The sequence below is a fragment of the Pseudophryne corroboree genome, chromosome 1 (assembly GCF_028390025.1).
Source record: "Pseudophryne corroboree isolate aPseCor3 chromosome 1, aPseCor3.hap2, whole genome shotgun sequence".
Classification (NCBI taxonomy): domain Eukaryota; kingdom Metazoa; phylum Chordata; class Amphibia; order Anura; family Myobatrachidae; genus Pseudophryne; species Pseudophryne corroboree.
This window is the reverse complement of record NC_086444.1, coordinates 706,574,205-706,595,924: the sequence shown is the minus strand read 5'-3', so window position 1 is coordinate 706,595,924 and position 21,720 is coordinate 706,574,205. Positions and strand designations below refer to the sequence as shown.

Genomic DNA, 21,720 nt, shown 5'->3' with positions numbered 1-21,720 from the left:
AGCGGGATTTCGTACTGATCCCTGATCCCCTCCCAGAGTCACCACCTTCCCGAAAGAGAAAATGGGGGGTTAATGAAGATAATTAATTGAAGAGAAAATAAAAGAGAATAGGGTCAGGTTAAGTATTAGTATTTAATCTACTTTCACAGCCTTCAATCTCCATACGAAAACATATAAATTAAAGTGGCCGATTAAGTTAAAGTTCTATATATCATATCATATATAACTGAATAGAAGAACATAACTCTCTCACATATTACAACATGGGATGGGAGGGATTTATTAACATTCCTGTAAGCCCATAAAATTAATTTATTTCAATAGTCCAGTAAAAATAATTTTATCGAGCCCATATAGGGTCAGGTTATCCAGCAGGTCTCTCTCTTTAGCTTATGTCATACTATATATCCTTCTCTTAAGTTCATAATATTCCATGTACGCTCCAATATGCAGTATTTAGCCGACTAGCTTTCCCAATATATCTCTTTCCACAATTAAATTCAATCACACACACATTCTCTCTCTCTCTGTATATATATATAAATTAGCTGAATACCCATGCTTCACTACGGGATGAGGATGGTAAATTAGAATTATAGTTGTTCGTTAATTTACGATGGTTGGAGATCTAGTATATAGGCATATCTTGCTTCCCTGACCCACTTTGTGTAGTATCCGGACCCCGTTCTGGTCCCCCCCCCCATAAATCTCAGTCTGTGGCTGCTTGCTGTCTCCATTCCCCTCCTCACATCATGTCAGTGCCCCTGTGAAATGATCGATTTATTTACAGTTTCTTACATAGCGCAGCACATTATGTATCTCCTGATATACTCTGTGCTGCTGGGGGAACCCGCTACTTCCACTTAATAACTCTCACTGTGTGGGTTCGTGCTACCTCCATTCCACTGCCCCTGTCAAATGCTGCCCTGTCCAGCCTGACATATCATGCATCTCCTAATATACTCTGTGCTGCTGGCCCACCCCTAGGGGTGCGTTACCCCCACAGTGTTTGTTCCCAGATTGTAAATCATGTTACTTACCAAGTCTGGTGTAAATTGCACCAGGCATTCCAGAGTTATACTGTCTGCTGAAATACTATGTGCTGCTGCCTCACCCCTAGGGGTGTCTTACCCGCCACAGTGTTTGTTCCCAGATTGTGAGTCATATGTGTACCAAGTTTGGTGTAAATAGAACAAAGCATTCCATAGTTATACTGTCTGCTGAAATACTATGTGCTGCTGCCTCACCCCTAGGGGTGCTAGGCGTGTCTTACCCCCACAGTGTTTGTTCCCAGATTGCAAGTCATATGTGTACCAAGTTTGGTGTAAATTGGTTCATGCATTCCGAGGTAAGCACTTTTGGTTCCACAAGTGACGGCACTTCCGGCGCCTGGCTGTTACCATGGTAACCACCCCGATCTGAAGCAGGCAGACTTGTGCTGCAGGACGCAGGTGAGGTCCACTGTCACCAATTAAGGTTAACTCGGTTGGGGATATAAGGTGAGCCCTGGGTGCAGCTCAGTTGGCAGTCCCCTGAGGAAGGAGTGACAAAAATAAGATTTTAAACATACCGGTAAATCTTTTTCTCCTAGTCCGTAGAGGATGCTGGGGACACCGTAAGGACCATGGGGAATAGACGGGCTCCGCAGGAGACATGGGCACTAAAAAAGAACTTTAGGTATGGGTGTGCACTGGCTCCTCCCTCTATGCCCCTCCTCCAGACCTCAGTTAGAGAAACTGTGCCCAGAGGAGACGGACAGTACGAGGAAAGGATTTTTGTTAATCTAAGGGCAAGATTCATACCAGCCCACACCATCCACACCGTATAACTTGGGATATACGAACCAGTTAACAGTATGAAACAACACAGCATCAGTCCGAGACTGATCAAAACCGTAACATAACCCTTATGTAAGCAAAAACTATATACAAGACTTGCAGATGTAGTCCACACTGGGACGGGCGCCAAGCATCCTCTACGGACCAGGAGAAAAAGATTTACCGGTAGGTTTAAAATCTTATTTTCTCTTACGTCCTAGAGGATGCTGGGGACTCCGTAAGGACCATGGGGGTTATACAAAAGCTCCCAAATGGGCGGGAGAGTGCGGATGACTCTGCAGCACCAACTGAGCAAACAGGAGGTCCTCCTCAGCCAGGGTATCAAACTTGTAGAACTTTGCAAAGGTGTTTAAACCCGACCAAGTAGCAGTTCGGCACAGTTGTAATGCCGAGACCCCTCGGGCAGCCGCCCAAGAAGAGCCCACCTTCCTAGTGGAATGGGCCTTTACCGATTTTGGTAACGGCAATCCAGACGTAGAATGAGCCTGCTGAATCGTGTTACAGATCCAGCGAGCAATAGTCTGCTTCGAAGCAGGAGCGCCAACCTTGTTGGCTGCATACAGGACAAACAGTGCTTCTGTTTTTCTGACCCGAGCCGTTCTGTCCATGTAAATTTTCAAAGCCCTGACCACATCAAGGGACTCGGAATCCTCCAAGTCTCGCGTAGCCACAGACACCACAATAGGTTGGTTCATATGAAAAGATGAAACCACCTTAGGCAAGAATTGAGGACGGGTCCGCAATTCCGCTCTATCCACATGGAAAACCAGATAGGGGCTTTTATGAGACAAAGCCGCCAACTCTGACACTTGCCTAGCCGAAGCCAAGGCTAACAACATGACCACTTTCCAAGTGAGATATTTTAATTCCACCGTTTTAAGTGGTTCAAACCAGTGCCACTTAAGGAAACTCAACACCACATTAAGGTCCTAAGGCGCCACCGGAGGTACAAAAAGAGGCTGAATATGCAGCACTCCCTTCACAAAAGTCTGTACTTCTGGGAGAGAAGCTAATTCCTTCTGAAAGAAAATGGATAGGGCCGAAATCTGAACCTTAATGGAGCCTAATTTTAGGCACAAATTCACTCCAGTTTGTAGGAAGTGAAGGAAACGGCCCAGATGGAATTCTTCCGTAGGAGCATTCCTGGCCTCACACCAAGAAACATACTTCCGCCCTATACGGTGATAATGTTTAGCTGTCACGTCCTTCCTAGCCTTTATCAGAGTAGGAATGACCTCATCCGGAATGCCCTTTTCCGCTAGGATCCGGCTTTCAACCGCCATGCCGTCAAACGCAGCCGCGGTAAGTCTTGGAACAGACAGGGCCCCTGTTGTAACAGGTCCTGTCTTAGAGGAAGAGGCCACGGATCTTCTGTGAGCATTTCATGCAGATCCGGATACCAGGCCCTTCACGGCCAATCTGGAACAATGAGAATTGTCTGTACTCCTCTTTTTCTTATTATTCTCAACACCTTGGGGATGAGAGGAAGAGGAGGAAACACATAGACCGACTGGAACACCCACGGTGTCACCAGGGCATCCACTGCCACCGCCTGAGGGTCTCTTGACCTGGCGCAATACCTCTGTAGTTTCTTGTTGAGGCGGGACGCCATCATGTCTATCTGGGGCAGTCCCCACTGACTTGCAATCTGTGCGAAGACTTCCTGATTAAGTCCCCACTCTCCAGGATATAGATCGTCTCTGCTGAGGAAGTCTGCTTCCCAGTTGTCCACTCCCGGAATGAACACTGCGGTCATTGCGTTTACGTGATTTTCCGCCCAGCGAAGAATCCTGGTGGCTTCTGCCATTGCCACTCTGCTCCTTGTGCCGCCTTGGCGGTTTACATGAGCCACTGCGGTTATGTTGTCTGACTGAATCAGAACCGGTAGGTCGCGAAGCAAAGTCTCCGCATGACGAAGGGCGTTGTATATGGCCCTCAGCTCCAGGACGTTGATGTGAAGACAAGTCTCCTGGCTTGACCAAAGACCTTGGAAGTTTCTTCCCTGCGAGACTGCTCCCCAACCTCGGAGGCTCGCGTCCGTGGTTACCAGAATCCAGTCCTGAATGCCGAACCTGCGACCCTCTAGAAGGTGAGCACTCTGCAGCCACCACAGGAGAGATACCCTGGCCCTGGGGGACAGGGTAATCATCCGATGAATCTGTAGATGTGACCCGGACCACTTGTCCAGTAGGTCCCATTGGAAAGTCCTCGCATGGAACCTGCCGAAGGGAATGGCCTCGTAAGACGCCACCATTTTTCCCAGGACTCGAGTGCAGTGATGCACTGACACCTGTTTTGGCTTCAATAGGTCCCTGACCAGAGTCATGAGTTCCTGGGCCTTTTCTATCGGAAGATAAACCCTTTTCTGGTCCGTATCCAGAATCATGCCTAAAAAGGTCAAACGAGTCGTAGGAACCAACTGTGACTTCGGGATATTGAGAGGCTGGCGATGACCGCTCTGAGCGATTCCATCTTGAACCTTTTCAAGTATAGGTTCAAGGATTTTAAATTTAAAATGGGTCTGACTGAACCGTCCGGTTTCGGGACGACAAATAGGGTTGAGTAATACCCCCTCCCTTGTTGAAGCAGGGGAACTTTTACCACCACCTGTTGAAGACACAATTTGTGAATTGCATTTAAAACTATCTCCCTTTCTGGGGGAGAAGCTGGTAGGGCCGATTTGAAAAACCGGCGAGGAGGCACCTCTTCGAATTCCAGCTTGTAACCCTGGGAAACAATTTCTATTGCCCAGGGATCCACCTGTGAGTGAACCCAGATGTGGCTGAAAAGTCGAAGACGTGCCCCCACTGGGGCGGACTCCCTCAGCGGAGCCCCAGCGTCATGCGGTGGATTTTGTAGAGGCCGGGGAGGACTTCTCCTGGGAACTAGCTGTGGTTGGCAGCTTTTTCCCTCTGCCCTTACCTCTGGCAAGAAAGGATGATCCTCGTACTCTCTTGTTTCTATGTGACCAAAAGGACTGCATCTGATAAGGTGGCGCTTTCTTAGGCTGTGAGGAAATATAAGGCAAAAAAATTGATTTACCTGCCGTAGCTGTGGAAACCAGGTCCGAGAGACCTTCCCCAAACAATTCCTCACCCTTGTAAGGTAAAACCTCCATATGCCTCTTTGAGTCGGCATCACCCGTCCATTGTCGGGTCCATAGGACTCGTCTAGCAGAAATCGCCATCGCGTTGACTCTAGAACCCAGTAGGCCAATGTCTCTTTGAGCATCTCTCATATATAAGACAGCATCTTTAATATGACCCAGGGTCAATAAAATGGTATCCTTATCGAGGGTATCAATTTCCGCCGATAAGGTATCTGTCCACGCTGCTACAGCGCTACAAACCCAAGCCGACGCTATCGCCGGTCTGAGTAAGGTACCAGAATGTGTGTAAATGGACTTCAAGGTAGCCTCCTGCTTGCGATCAGCAGGATCTCTGAAGGTAGCCGTATCTTGGGATGGCAGCGCTACCTTTTTGGTATCCTTATCGCTACCTTTTTGGTATCCTTGGGATGGCAGCGCTACCTTTTTGGATAAGCGTGTCAACGCTTTGTCCACCCTTGGGGAGGATTCCCACCGTATCCTGTCCTTAGTCGGGAAAGGATGCGCCATAAGAATCCTTTTGGGAATCTGCAGTTTCTTGTCTGGAGATTCCCAAGCCTTTTCAAATAACTCGTTCAGCTCATGAGATGGGGAAAGGTTACCTCAGGTTTCTTTTCCTTATACATGTGTACCCTCGTGTCAGGGACAGGGGGATCCTCTGTGATATGCAGTACATCCTTTATTGCAATAATCATATATTGAATACTTTTAGCCAATTTGGGCTGTAACTTTGAATCATCGTAGTCGACACTGGAGTCCGAATCCGTGTAGGTATTAGTGTCTACTCTATGGGATAGTGGGCGCTTTTGAGACCCCGAAGGTCCCAGCGACATAGGAGTAGGCAGGGCTTGACTCCCTGTACATTCCCTGGACTCAGCTTTGTCCAACCTTCTGTGCAATAAATCCACATTAGCACTTAAAACATTCCACATATCCAACCAGTCAGGTGTCGGTATTGCCGACGGAGACACCACAGTCATTTGCTCCACCTCCTCCCTAGGAGAGCCTTCTACCTCAGACATGCCGACACACGCGTACTGACACACCACACACTCAGGGAATCCTCTTATCTGAAGACAGTTCCCCCACAAGGCCCTTTGGAGAGACAGAGAGAAAGTATGCCAGCACACACCCAGCGCCAATGACCCAGGAAAAAACACAATATGTTTACCCAGATAGCGCGGTTAACATTTATCTGCGCCAAATTATGTGCCCCCCCCCTTCTTTAAAACCCTCTTTCACTGTGGTAAGCAAGGGAGAGTCCGGAGAGCTTCCTCTCAGCGGTGTGCTGTGGAGAAAATGGCGCTGGTGAGTGCTGAGGAACAAGCTCCGCCCCCTCAGCGGCGGGCTTCGGTCCCGCTGAAAATATTTAAAAACTGGCGGGGGATCTGTTATATACATAGCCTGTATATATTGTTTTTAGCCAGATTGGAGGTTCCTATTGCTGCCCAGGGCGCCCCCCCTGCGCCCTGCACCCTTACAGTGCCTGCCGTGTGTGTGTTGTGTGGGAGCAATGTCACGCAGTGTTACCGCTGCGCGTTACCTCAATGAAGATCTGAAGTCTTCTGCCGCCTCTGAAGTCTTCATTCTTCACATACTCACTCGGCTTCTATCTTCCGGCTCTGCGAGGAGGACGGCGGCGCGGCTCTGGGACGAACGGCGAGGGTGAGACCTGCGTTCCGTTCCCTCTGGAGCTAATGGTGTCCAGTAGCCTAAGAAACAGAGCCTAACATTAAAGTAGGTCTGTTTCTCTCCCCTCAGTCCCTCGATGCAGGGAGTCTGTTGCCAGCAGGCTCCCTGAAAATAAAAAACCTAACAAAATTACTTCCTTTTCAGGAAACTCAGGAAAGCTCCCTGTAATGCACCCAGTCTCCTCTGGGCACAGTATTAAACTGAGGTCTGGAGGAGGGGCATAGAGGGAGGAGCCAGTGCACACCCATACCTAAAGTTCTTTTTTAGTGCCCATGTCTCCTGCGGAGCCCGTCTATTCCCCATGGTCCTTACGGAGTCCCCAGCATCCTCTAGGACGTAAGAGAAACAGCTGTTGGGATATGCTGTTACACTGAGTCATGGAGGGTTCAGAGCGCTGCTCCCTAGTTGATTGTAATGCCTTTTCATTAAGGATATGCTGCAAGTATAAATGGCTCTTTTTATCCTATGCTGCTGTGATAACCCCATGTAATTGGGATGATTTTTACACTAGTATTAAAGTATCAGATCATAATAATTTATTACATTATTCTAGTGGCCACCCTGACTCCCTATTATGTGACCTCCTGTAATCTCAAATGCTGCGCATTAAGCGGATTACATCTGAGCCGGTCCTAATGGACTTTATGGTAGATAAATTTCTCCTTAGAGTATATCATCTTAAGGTGTTCGTGGAGGCGAAAGATAGGGCCTTTTGTACTCCCAAGGATCAATTTAATGCTAGAGATGGTGTCAATACTGCATTTATTCCTTGGGTAAACCGTTATAACGAAGTAAGTAATTCCATCACTAAAAGGGATGAGATGGCCCATGATACAATCTGATCAGAAGTTGGGTCTTAAAGACACTACAATTATACATGTTTCACTAGAGGCAGAAGCCTCCGCGACATTCTTGTCAAAATGGATGTTACCAATTTGAGTACCCTCAACACTGCACCTAGTAATCCCCGTAAAATGGGTTGCATATGGTGCACATGCACCACTTGTCAATTCATGTTACCTTGTAATATATTCTATCATCCATTTCCAGGAAAAAATATGAAGTTAGATTTCAGCTAGCACATAACTCAAAGTATGTCGTATACCAGATCATTTGCCAATGCAGCATGCCATAACAGTAAGACCGAAAGAAGTTTTAAGGAGAGAATGACCGCACATTGTCAGCTATTAAGAAGGCATTGCAGATCGGTAACAGTGGACAACCGGTAGTCCGCCACTTTATAACAGCCCGTCATTCATTAGCCTCTATCCGCTATACAGGTGAAACTCAGAAAATTTGAATATCGTGCAAAAGTTAATTTATTTCAGTAATTCAATTTAAAAGGTGAAACTAATATATTATATAGACTCATTACATGCACGGTGAGATATTTCAAGCCTTTATTTGTTTTAATTTTGATGATTGTGATTTACAGTTTAAAATAATCCCAAATCCCAAATCTCAGAAAATTAGATTACATAAAATCAATAAAAAAAGGATTTTAAATACAGAAATGTCGGCCCTCTGAAAAGTATAATCATACATATGTACTCAGTACTTGGTTTGGGCCCCTTTTGCATGAATTACTGCCTCAATGCGTCATGGCATGGATTCTATCAGCCTGTGACACTGCTGAGGTGTTATGGAAGACCAGGGGGTAAATTTACTAAAACGGCAGTTCTATTTAAGATGGGATGTTGCCCATAGCAACCAATCAGATTCCAGGTATTATCTTCTAGAAGGTGCTAGATAAATGAGCAGTAGAGTCTGATTGGTTGCTATGGGCAACATCCCATCTTAAATAGAACTCCCATCTTAGTAAGTTTACCCCAGGATGCTTCAATAGCGACCTTCAGCTCTTCTGCATTGTTCAGTCTCATGACTCTCATCTTTCTATTGGCAATTAATTCATGCAAAAGGGACCCAAACCAAGTACTGAGTACACATGCATGATTTTCAGAGGGTCGACATTTCTGTCGATTCACTTCCGCATCATGTGAGCCGCTCATCCACTCAGCTGTAAGCACTGGGTATAAGTTCCAGGTCTCAGCACTAGCAAGCTGTCAATGCTTTGGTGTCTCTCAGCCTGGAGTGAGCTCCAGAATCTCCTGCTGGTAACAGACTCAGTGCAAGCTACCATCCCCCGCACTGCTCGACTCCCTGGATGATTTAAAGGGCCATCACTGCCACTACAGCCTGGCATGTCCAGATTCACTGGAAGTCCTCCAGTGATCCAGAGGGACTAACCTATATCCCTAGGGGTATTAGAGACTCTGCTGGTTCTTGCCAGCTTCTAGTTCACCGCTGCACAAGGTAGCGCACCATAGTATCCGGAAAATCTGTCACTGCTGTCTTCAACATTGCAGTATCCATTGTGCATAACCACCGCATCACAGCTACTGGGAAACCAGCAGTGCCGACACTGCACTGCACAGCATACGGAATCCCCATTACACTACCTTAGCTGCCCAGCATCTGGAAACCCGCACTGCCGACATCCTCGGCTTCGTGTACAAGTATTGATGACATCCTCAGCTTCGTCTACAAGCATTGCCGATGTCCTTGGCTTAGTTTACAAGTATTGCTGACATCCTTGGCTTCGGTTACAAGTATTGCTGACGTCCTCAGCTTCGTCTACAAGCATTGCCGACATCCTTAGCTTCGTCTACAACTATTGCTGACATCCTCAGCTTCGTCTACAAGTATTGCTGATGTCCACAGCTTCATCTACAATTATTGCTGATGCCCTCAGCTTCCTCTACAGTCATTGATGATGTCCTCAGCTACGTCTACAGTTACTGCTGATGCCCTCAGCTTCCTCTACAGTCATTGCTGATGTCCTCAGCTACGTCTACAGTTACTGCTGATGCCTTCAGCTTCCTCTACAGTCATTGCTGATGTCCTCAACTACGTCTACAGTTACTGCTGATGCTCTCAGCTTCGTCTAACAGTCATTGCTGTTGTCCTCAGCCTCATCAACAGCTATCACGCTGGTTCCAGCCAGTGATTTGTGACTTTCCTGCATTGCTGATCCTCCCAGCATTCCGTTAACTCACCAGTTCTCACATGACTCTCCATTAGGTGACAACCCAGCTACCCATTGCACTGGTGGCTTCCACCACCAGTGTTCCAGTACCCTTAGCTAGTCACCTGTCCTCATAGAGCATACTGCCTTACTGCCACATCTGGATGAGCAAATCATTCATCAAGTCAGCCCGATTCTGTCCACTGCGCTCAAGACCGAACGTGTCCAGTACTAGTGCGGGTTCACAAACAATATTAGCCATGACAACAGGGAGCTTATGATTATTCCATGGCAGGCTCCATCCTCCCTCTCTTTCTATCACATTCCTCTCCTATGCAGGTACAGTATAATAGCTTCAAATGCACAGTATCAGAAAACAACAATCACCATCACAAGCCTTTGCTGGAGATGCTTTACCAGCATATGTTTTATGTTATATGCCAGCAAAATATGATTTCTTATTGCTGTGATATGCTGCAAGAAGAAATTATAAATTTCAGGGCCCTGCTGCCACCAATTATATATATTTTCCCAGTGAATCTTGTAGGGATTCTGGATAAAATGCTCTGTTGGAAAGAGTTTAAGAAATTAATACAACGTAGAAATAAAACACAACTGTGTAAGGCCCATTAACAGTAACAAATTCAAAAGTTGACAATCAAGTCACTTTAGAGGAAACTAACTAGACACAATGGGGGGTATTCAATTGTTTGAAAAGTCAGTTGGGTGTCTGTTTTTTCCTATCTAATAGACAGGAAAAAAACAGACACCCAACCGACTTTTCAAACATTTGAATTCCCCCCAATGTCTAACTTGAACACAATGCCAAAACATTTTTTCAGGGAGAGAGACTTTCTCCAGTAGGCTAACAAATACATTAACTTAGAGGTGAAAACATCAATATGGTAATTAAATATAAGAAGACCAGATGACATGATGCAAAAAATGAGTTACTACATCATCTTCAGATAGTCAAAAAGAATGTAACAGACACCAAACAGCAATAAAGGCATACTGAGAGGCAGGGGAAAAGAGACCACAAGTAAGAGAGGAGGTGTGTTTCTGAATACACGGTACCCCTATTTCACAAAGATTGTGCTGCTATTACAGCGTTTGTTTTAATTTCAGGGTTTTTGCAGTATAAATAAAGATCCCATTTCTCTGGAAGGAATGAAGGGCTGAGGAGGGAATGTGTACAGGTAATGAAAAGACCGATACTGAAGCTTCAGCAAACATTATTTATCTTTATGGCAGAAACCATCCCAGCTCACGAGAATACATATTGCCTCTAATCAAACAGATCAGCCCATAACATGCAAGATAAAAACTTGAACAAGGTTTTAGTCATACAGGATATACATGTTGGTGTTGAAATCATACCAACTATAATCTGGTAGCTCGTCATCTGTAGAGAAAGATGGATAAGAGGGTGCCTAAATTAATTAGTTATAGGAAAGTACACCAATTTTACTTCCTCTAAAAAGCGCACATTTTAAAATGTAGTTTGTAGGGTACTGAGCAGTAGAAAACTGAATACTGTTGTGGTTTCTACTTGATAGGCTTCTAGTATGTTGAAAGCTTACTCTGTTATGAAAATATCTGCTTCTTGTGTGTAATATTACATTACACAATTATTCCACATGCACAACGTCACAGTTGGACGACTCAGTAAAGAAAAGGGATTACCTATATACATCCTTAAATAAACATTACTGTATATTAGAAGTCTGTTTTAGTATGGGACAGAAAAGCACAGATCTAATTACTCACTAATACAAAACAAAAAAGTGACAGACTAGCAGTTTTTCAGATATTCCAGTTACTTTAACAGTGATTATTTCTTATTCCACTCCATTATTTTATTTTCCATGTGATTGGTCCCTGAGAATACAACATAGTTTAAAAAGAACAGTGAGGGGGAGCTGTGAGCACAGCATTACCTCTGTGGAATAAACAGCAGACAATCAGCATGCAGAACAAATGAAAACCCTAGGAAAGGCAGATCAGCACAAATAAGTACAGCAGAATCTTTTGGTCACCAGGGCTCAATATCCCTGGTGATCAAGCAACCTGTGTTCTGCCTTGATGTGATCCACACCTGCATAATTACTGTTTCTGCTCCATGTGAAGTGGAGGTCTGCAAACTTGGACCACCATTGAAACCCTAATAATATCTACATGTTCTGTGCAAAAACTAAATGTTTTATCGTTTTCCCATATTGAGAGCTTTAATGGGTGAAATGAAAAAGCTAAAATGGAGTAAATATTCAGCACTTGACTGAGCAGATGCCGTTGCCATCCAATCAGGTGCATCTGAGGAATTCGAGATCTACTGTATAGTAGCCTAGAGCTGCGCACAAGAGAATTTCATGAGAGAGAGAAAGGTCAGTTATAAAGTTAATCATGGAAATTCACCAGGAAAAGTGCCAGTCTGGAATGGAAGAATGTTTATTGCAAACTGTAATATCCCTGTAACTATTTTTAACATTATTCCACATTCTTCCTTATCTGCTCGCCCTTCTATTTGTGTTCCATTTCTGTCAGAATTATTTGTATTACCTCCTTCCCTGTAACAAATTCTAAAATTGTCTAACAAAATGCTACACATACTGAAAAATGAATCTAAAATTAATCACTACACGTAAATGAATCACTACACGTAAATTAAACCATCACTCTGGCATCTGCCAACTTCACTATCATCAAAAATGTACAATTTCGATAATAGATATTCTATATGTTCATTTTAAATACTGTAGAATCTTTACGTTTTATATTCTATTTTATCAAATGAATATTTATTAGCACAAATTGGTTATTCTGTGTAATGTAAAATGTTTATTTTCATATGTGGTTATTCTGTGTAAAGAAAATTGTCTATTTTGGTATATTATATATTTGTTGTGTGCTGCAAAGTCTCTCATGCAGTGATGGTAAAATGAAATATCACAGATTACAGGGATTTGCTTGGCGTCACTAAGAATTACATTTTCATCAGAATATCTCTCAGAAATAAATGTGATGAAGATGGGTTCTGGAGAATCTTTTAAAGTTTGTAGTGCAAAAACAGAGCTGCAACAAGGAAAAGAGAGTGGGGACCAGCGTCTGCTGCAGCACTGACTACTAAGCCTGCCCACAGAATCCTGTGAACAGACCACTGAGAGTCTGGGGGCTTGTTACTAATACCTCTTTCACACCGCACAAATAACCCGGTATCGACCCAGCATATTGCCGGGTCGACACGGGTCGGCGTGCGGTGTGAAAGGGGCATAGCTGAACTTGCGGGTCGCCTGACCCGGCAATTCAACCCGGGAATAAAGCAGTGTTATACCCGGGTTGAATACCGGGTCAGTGGCTGCGTAAACGGGCTCCCGGGTCAATGCGTCCCGGTACCTGTTTACTACAGTAGGGAGAGGCGGCGCGGAGATGATCTCAAGTCTCAGCGCCGCCTCCACCTCCACGCCGCCGACTCCACCCCCCGCTGCTATGGAAACCCACCCGTCTTATTGCCGGGTCGGGGAAGCCTGCAGCAGCTGCGGATCTCACCCAGGAAGGACTTCCAATTCCCGGGTGGGATCTGACATTGGCAGTGTGAAAGGGGTATTAGTTTATATTAAGAAAGGGCTCACCTGCACTCTTTGTAGTCACAAGCTTTGGTTTACAACGTGCTCCGTCTCCTTTCATAGTGTATGCAGCAACTGTTATGGAATATGAGGTTTCAGGTTGAAGTCCATCTATAACCATTTCCTGTCAATTGAAAAGACAAAATATTGACCTCTCTGTAGATGATGTATATTACATCTACAGTTATATAGCTGCCTATCCACAGTTATTAATATAATTTCTGCAGGCATGGGGTTAACTGCTATAGAAATATAAAAGTGATGCCAAAGTTGGTGGTATGAATATGTAAACCCCACTAGTAAATATGGCCTCTAATGTACCCTTACAAATAAGAAAAAAGGAAAAAAATCATAGTATCTCATATTTTATATAACAATATATACAATCAGAATCATTTCATTTTTATTTTTTTTGTATCAGAGGTAATGGGGATGATGCAAAGTTGGTGGCAAAAAGAGCATGACTTAAGATTTAAAATGCCTCAAGCAAAAACAGCGTATTTATGACCACATGCAGAACTGAAGATGCATTCCATGCAGCAAAGGCATATATGTTTTATCAGGTCTGAACTGCGCATCCGTTTGGCTGCCGTTTTGGGGGCGTGGTCCATGCGACCCAAAGAACGCTGGTAGGGAGCTACTCTTCAGGTACAAAAACATCGCCGCCGTGCAATGCTTTTGTACCTGTGCGGCGGGAGGAGGGCCAGACACGCAGGGCGGACTAGCCCTTTGCTGGGCGTCCCCCCGCATGTCAGGGTGGCTGATCGTACGATCAGGTCTGAATTAGGCCCAAAGTAATAAAAACTCTCAATACAGCAACAATATATACTCAAGTGTTGAAAAAGCACCATTTGATCAGTGTAAACTGAACATTTGCAAACAGCTAATCAAAAGCTATTTCCCTTTGTCCCTGACCACTAGCAAATAATATGGCTTTCCAAAGCTCTATTTAACCGTAAAGCCCCATACACACTAGATGATATTTTGAAAGATATCGCTCAGAAAACCCTTTCTGAATGATATTATTCAAAATATCTTCTGGTGTGTACGCTCAATGGGTCTAATTTAGACCTGATCACTTGCTAGCTATTTTTTGCAGCGCTGCGATCAGATAGTCGCCGCCTACAGGGGAGTGTATTTTAGCTTTGCAAGTCTGCGATCGCATGTGCAGCCAAGTGGTACAAAAAGAGTTTGTGCAGTTTCTGAGTAGCTCAGGACTTACTCAGCCGCTGCAATCACTTCAGCCTATTCAGGACCAGAATTGACGTCAGACACCCGCTCTGCAAACGCTTGGACACGCCTGCGTTTTTCCAAACACTCCCAGAAAACGGTCAGTTGACACCCACAAACACCTTCTTCCTCTCAATCTCCTTGCGATAGGCTGTGCAAATGGATTCTTTAGTAAATCCATCGCACAGCAATGATCAGCTTTGTACCCATACAACTTGTCTGCGCATTGCAGTGCATACGTAGTCCAAGCCTGATCGCTGCACACCCACTGCCCACCAATGTTGTGCATGCATGTTCTAAACATGCATGCACCCACTGCCCACCAAAGTTGTGCATGCATGTTCTAAACATACATGCACCCACTGACATCCAATGTTGTGCATGCATGTTTAAAACATACATGCATCCACTGCCCACCAATGTTGTGCATGCATGTTCTAAACATACATGAACCCACTGCCCAATGGCTGTCTGCCATTGTGTAGCCTACATGTATGCTACATGTACATGCTGTCCACCATTGTATAGCCTACATGTACGCTACATTCACGCTGTCCAACATTGTGTAGCCTACATGTACGCTACATGTACACGCTGTCCGCCATTGCGTAGCCTACATGTTCGCTACATGTACACGCTGTCTGCCATTGTGTAGCCCACATGTACCGTATTTGCAGCATGCTGCCCATAAATGTGTATAACAACCTTTGTTATTTCTTTTACTTTTTTTAGACCATGACTGCTGACAGAGAATTCTGGACTGGATTTATTGAACTGTATGAGGCCAACGATTGCCTATAGCATACGAAAAGCAAGGACTACGCCAACCGGTCCAAGAAAAATGCAGCCTTAGAAAATCTTGCTCAATACAGTAAAGACAATGACAGTGATGTCAACCTCACATGGGTGAAAAAGAAAACACAAAATTTGAGAACCAACTTTATGAAGGAACATAAGAAATATAAAGAGTTGCAACATTCAGGAGCGGGGGCCAATGAAGTACGTAAACCATCGTTCTGGTACTACGACATGCTCCTGTTTACCCTTGATCAAGAACTTGAGAGATACTCCCGGAGCTCTACTAATCCCCACTCTCCTGTGCCGGAGGCAGCAGTGGAAGAAACAGAGAGTCGAGATCAGGTAAGTAGTCACACATAGTAATATATACACCATGCTAAATTTTTACATAAAACTAATGTGGTTTGTGTTTATACAGGAAGAGACTCTGGGTTGTACACCACCACGAGCCAACAGCACGAAGTGGAAGGTCCTGAACTACATGCCTAACCGGTGCTGACACCTCCGCCACCCCCAAGAAGGCAAAGGTTTCAGAGAAGGCATCCAGTTCATCAAAGTCCATATCTGAAGGTTTTTTAAACATGCAGAGGAGATTTTGCAAAAGACCCCAGATGCGTGGCCTGGCCCAAGATCAATTTGCCTGTGTCAAGTCTTTGATACATGACGTTATGAGGCATACCTCTCAAAGCAGATTGTTTGAGGGATGCCACATAGCATCCCCATCAAGGCAGCATCCCACAACATCGGGCCGCACCACTGTCCCCATGCCACCTCACCCACCCACATATTCTGCGCTGGTTCCTCCTGGGATTCCCAATACATACGCTACGGGCCCCAGCTATAATCATCCACACTCCTGAATGAATGTTGTACTGTAAATTGTTTATATTTCATCAGAAAAAATACAGTTCTAAAATTCTGTTTCTTCTTTTTTACCCAAATGATGTTGGCATTACTATTTATGGCTTTTACTGTACTGGATTATTTGTTGCAATGACCGGTTGGCATAATCCCTGCTACAGAGGCAATTGTTGGCCTCATTACAGTCAATAAATCCGGTCCAGAGTTCTATTATCTTAATCATTTATTTAGTAAAAAATGTACTCTAAAAAAAACGTATTGTGTTGTTTTTCTTTGGACAGGGGCTAGGTGGGCAGGAAAAACATATAGGAGGCAGGGTACCAGCATTTAACTTTGCTATGTTTAGTTTCAACCACTGTCTATTTAAAGCCTGGATAATTTAAGAACAATTTAGCATGTCACTCATATTACAATATATAATTTATGAAGAAAATTAATTTTTGAATATAATTTTTTTTAAAATGCCAGCCCTTTATTTAAATGTAAGGTTTAATACCAGCCCATTATTTAAATGAGGTGTGCCAGAAGATTTAGCCAATATCTTTCGTCTTTCATATCTTTTATAAAATCGTTCAGTGTGTATACACAACGTCTTTCATGATCTATACCTGGGAGCTCAAGGGAAATTGTTCACCAATATATTTGGTCTTTCATATCTTCTAGTGTGTATGGGTCTTAAATGTTTTAAATTGTCAGAACATACTGTATTATTACTGTACTTTACCTACGTTAGAATAATCCCACCTAAATGAGCTAGATGCAAGCAAGTGCATGGATGTAAGTAGCAGAATCACGTAAATATCTAAGGGCACGTATCCGCATGTGCAGTGCAAATTCACTCAAGAAATGGTAGACCGTGGCAAATCATGTAGTTTTCACTCTACAAAAGCCTCAATGTCTATAAATGCCCATTGCATGATAGTCCTCATTTCAAAGCATGAAGCAATATAGTGCAAACGGAGATAAACAGTGAAAAGCTGGAAAAATAGGATTTTAATTACCTACCGGTAAATCCTTTTCTCGTGGTCCGTAGAGGACACTGGGGTCCATTTAGTACCATGGTGTATAGATGGGTCCAATAGGAGCCATGGGCATTTTAAGAATTTGATAGTGTGGGCTGGCTCCTCCCTCTATGCCCCTCCTACCAGACTCAGTCTAGGAAACTGTGCCTGAGGAGACGGACATACTTCGAGAGAAGAATAGATAAGGATAGTGGTGAGATTCCGAACCAGCACACACAATAAGAGGAAAGCCAAGCTAACCAAACTTGAAACAGGAACAGCAACAGCTGAACCAACATTACTTAACCAAGTAACAGTGCAGGAAGAACAAAGCACTGGGTGGGCGCCCAGTATCCTCTTCAGACTACGAGAAAATTATTTACTGGTAGGTAATTAAAATCCTATTTTCTCTTACATCCTAGAGGATACTGGGGTCCATTTAGTACCATGGGGATGTACCAAAGCTCCCAAACCGGGTGGGAGAGTGCTGAGGTTCCTGCAGAACTGACTGACCAAGCTGAAGGTCCTGAAGGCCAAAGTATCGAACTTGTAGAACTTTGCAAACGTGTTTGAACCTGACCAAGTACATGCTTGGCAGAGCTGTAAAGCCGAGATACACCGGGCAGCCGACCAGGAAGAACCCACCAACCTTGTAGAGTGGGCCTGTACAGATTTTGCACATAGCAAACTTGCCGTGGAATAAGCATGCTGGATAGTAAGTCTGATCCAGCGAGCAATTGTCTGCTTTGAAGCAGGACACCCAATCTTATTGGGATCATAAAGAACAAACAGTGAGTCCGTCTTTCTGTGACGAGCAGTTCTTTTCACATACACCTTCAAAGCCCTCACAACATCCAAAGACCCTAAAGTAGCAGAGGTGTTGGTGACAACCGGAACCACAATAGGTTGGTTGATGTGAAACGCAGACACCACCTTAGGAAGAAATTGCTGACAAGTTCTGAGTTCAGCTCTATCCTCATGGAAAATTAAATAGGGACTTTTGTGAGACAAAGGCCCCAGCTCTGACTCACATCTTGCTGAAGCCAAGGCCAACAGTGTGACAGTCTTCCACGTAAGATATTTTACGTCCACCTCCTGTAACGGCTCAAACCAATCCGACTGGAGGAAATATAGCACCACATCGAGATCCCAAGGTGCTGTGGGAGACACAATGGGAGGTTGGATCTGAAGAACACCTTTCAAGAACGTCTGGAACTCAGGGAGAGAAGCCAATTGTTTCTGAAAGAAAATGGACAAGGCCGAAATCTGGACTTTTATGGAGCCCAGACGTAGGCCCACATCCACTCCTGCTTGTAGAAAAAGCAGGAAACGTCCTAGATGGAATTCCACTGCAGAAAACTTTCTGCTCTCACACCAAGAAACATATTTATTCAAAATACGATGGAAATGCTTAGCTTTTACCCCCTTCCTGACTTGGATCATAGTCGGGATAACCTTGTTAGGGATCCCTTACCTGGCTAGAATCAGCCGTTCAACTTCCATGCCGTCAAACGTAGCCGCAGTAAGTCCCGATAGACGAGTGGGCCCTGTTGCAGAAGATCCTCGTGAAGAGGAAGAGGCCACAGATCTTCGATGAGCATCTCCATGTACCAGGCCCATGTACCAGGACGCGTACAAGGGCCTTCTTGGCCAGTCCGGAGCAATTAGAAATGCTTGAACCTTTTCCCTTTTTATCCTCTTTAGAATTCTTGGGACCAGAGGAAGTGGAGGAAACACGTACACCCTCTGATAGACCCATGGAGTCGTCAGGGCGTCTACCGCCACCGCCTGTGGGTCTATCGCCCTGTAACAATACCGCTTGAGCTTCTTGTAGAGACGAGAGGCCATCATATCAATCTGTGGACATCCATCAACTTGTTAAGCACCTGAACACTTCCAGGTGAAGGCCCCACTCCCCCAGGTCTGCTTAGGAAGTCTGCTTCCCAGTTGTCTACTCCTGGAATGAAGACCACTGACAACGCCACAGCGTCTCTCTCTGCCCAGAGGAGAATTCTTGACACCTCTGACATTACTGCTCTGCTTTTTGTTCCGCCCTGTCTGTTTATGTACGTTACTGACGTCACATTGTCGGACTGGACCTGAATGACCTGATCTTGAAGATGATGTGAGGCCTGCAGAAGGGCGTTGTATATGGCCCTGAGTTCCAGAATGTTGATTGGAAGGATGACTTCCTGACTGGACCATCTTCCTTGAAACTGCACCCCCTGAGTGACTGCTCCCCAACCTCTGAGGCTTGCATCTGTGGTTAACAGAATCCAATTCTGAATTCCGAACCTCCAACCCTCGACGAGGTGAGAGGTCTGTAGCCACCACAGAAGGGAGATCCTGGCTTTTGGTGACAGACGGATCCTCTGGTGCATGTGCTTGAGCTTCTTGTAGAGACGAGAGGCCATCATATCAATCTGTGGACATCCATCAACTTGTTAAGCACCTGAACACTTCCAGGTGAAGGCCCCACTCCCCCAGGTCTGCTTAGGAAGTCTGCTTCCCAGTTGTCTACTCCTGGAATGAAGACCACTGACAACGCCACAGCGTCTCTCTCTGCCCAGAGGAGAATTCTTGACACCTCTGACATTACTGCTCTGCTTTTTGTTCCGCCCTGTCTGTTTATGTACGTTACTGACGTCACATTGTCGGACTGGACCTGAATGACCTGATCTTGAAGATGATGTGAGGCCTGCAGAAGGGCGTTGTATATGGCCCTGAGTTCCAGAATGTTGATTGGAAGGATGACTTCCTGACTGGACCATCTTCCTTGAAACTGCACCCCCTGAGTGACTGCTCCCCAACCTCTGAGGCTTGCGTCTGTGGTTAACAGAATCCAATTCTGAATTCCGAACCTCCAACCCTCGACGAGGTGAGAGGTCTGTAGCCACCACAGAAGGGAGATCCTGGCTTTTGGTGACAGACGGACCCTCTGGTGCATGTGAAGATGCGATCCGGACAATTTGTCCAACAGATCGAGCTGGAAGGGTCTTGCGTGAAACCTTACGTATTGAAGAGCCTAGTAAGAGGCCACCATTTTCCCCAGAAGGTGAATGCATACATGCACCGATATCCGGGTTGGCTTCAGGGCATCCCAAACCATCAACTGAATCACCAATGCCTTTTCCAAAGAAAGGAACACCTTCTGCGACTCCGTATCCAGTATCATTCCCAGGAATAGGAGCCTCCGTGTCGGCTCTAGGTGAGACTTCGGAAGGTTCAGAATCCACCCATGATCCTGGAGAAGTTTGGTTGAGAGAGCAATATTGTCCAGCAACCTTTCCCTGGACGTTGCTTTAATCAGGAGATCGTCCAGGTACGGAATTACGTTCACTCCCTGTTTGCGGAGTAGAAACATCATCTCTGCCATCACCTTGGTGAACACACTCTGTGCCATGGAGAGACCAAATGGCAGGGCCTCAAACTGGTAGTGACAGTCCTGCAGTGCAAACCGTAGTTAAGCCTGATGAGGCGGCCAGATCGGAATATGAAGGAGTGCATCCTTGATATCCAGAGACACTAGGAATTCCCCCTCCTCCAGACCTGAGATCACCGCTCTCAGAGACTCCATCTTGAATTTGAACACTCGTAAGAACGGGTTCAACAACTTGAGGTTCAAAATTGGTCTTACCGAACCGTCCGGTTTCGGTACTGCAAACAAGTTGGAATAGTACCACTTGTTTAGCTGATGAGGTGGAACTGGAACAATGACCTGAGTCTGTACCAGTTTTTGGATGGCATGTTGTAACGTTATACTTGCCTCTTGTGAAACTGGCAAGCCTGATTTGAAGAATCTGTGAGGTGGGAGCTCTTGGAACTCCAATCTGTAGCCCTGGGAAATAAGATTTATGACCCAGGGATCCTGGCACGAATTTGACCAGATTTGACCGAAGAATTGTAGGCGTGCTCCCACATGACAGCCTACCAGGCATTGCAGTCCACCGTCATGCTGAAATCTTTGAGGAAGCAAGAGCCTGAGCTCTGTTCCAGAGCACCTGCTGTTGCTGGTTTGCGTAGAAGCACCTCTGGATTTGCCCTTGAACTTGGCCGTCTGAAAAGACTGTAACTTAGAAACTGAATAAGTCTTCTTGGTTTGGGGGGGGGGGGGGGCTGTGGAAGGAAGATACGTAGACTTATCCGCAGTAGCTGTGGAGATCCATTTGTCTAATTCATCTCTGAACAAGGCCTCTCCTGTGAATTGTAGGCCTTCCACGCCTTTGCTGGAGTCCGCGTCAGCAGTCCACTGGCGTAGCCACAAGCCTCTGCGTGCCTACACTGCCATAGTGGTGGTGCATGCGTTAAGCACGTCAATTTACTTTATGGCTTCCACCATAAAGTTCGCAGAGTCCTGTATATGCTGCAGGAGTAAGACAACTTCCCCCCTAGATAAGGAATCTAACCCCTCAAATATGTTACCTGACCATTTTGCAATGGCTTTAGTGATCCACGCATATGCAATAGTGGGTCTTTGGGCCACCGCAGCAGCTGTGTACAATGATTTGAGTGTAGTCTCAATGTTACGATCAGCCGTGTCTTTCAG

General features: G+C 45.2%; 1 protein-coding gene across 15 annotated transcripts in view; it reads right to left on the bottom strand.

Annotated features, from left to right (window-relative positions):
* Positions 1-21,720, bottom strand: part of PTPRS (protein tyrosine phosphatase receptor type S) — a 752,553-nt gene that overhangs the window by 313,072 nt on the left and 417,761 nt on the right. For 11 of the 15 annotated variants that reach the window (XM_063914875.1, XM_063914874.1, XM_063914881.1 and 8 more), the window contains one exon: positions 13,291-13,408. The exons of the other annotated variants lie outside the window; for them this stretch is intronic. In XM_063914875.1, the coding sequence (XP_063770945.1) occupies positions 13,291-13,408 (118 nt within the window). The remainder of the gene's footprint in view (positions 1-13,290; positions 13,409-21,720) is intronic. 15 annotated transcript variants of the gene reach the window in all.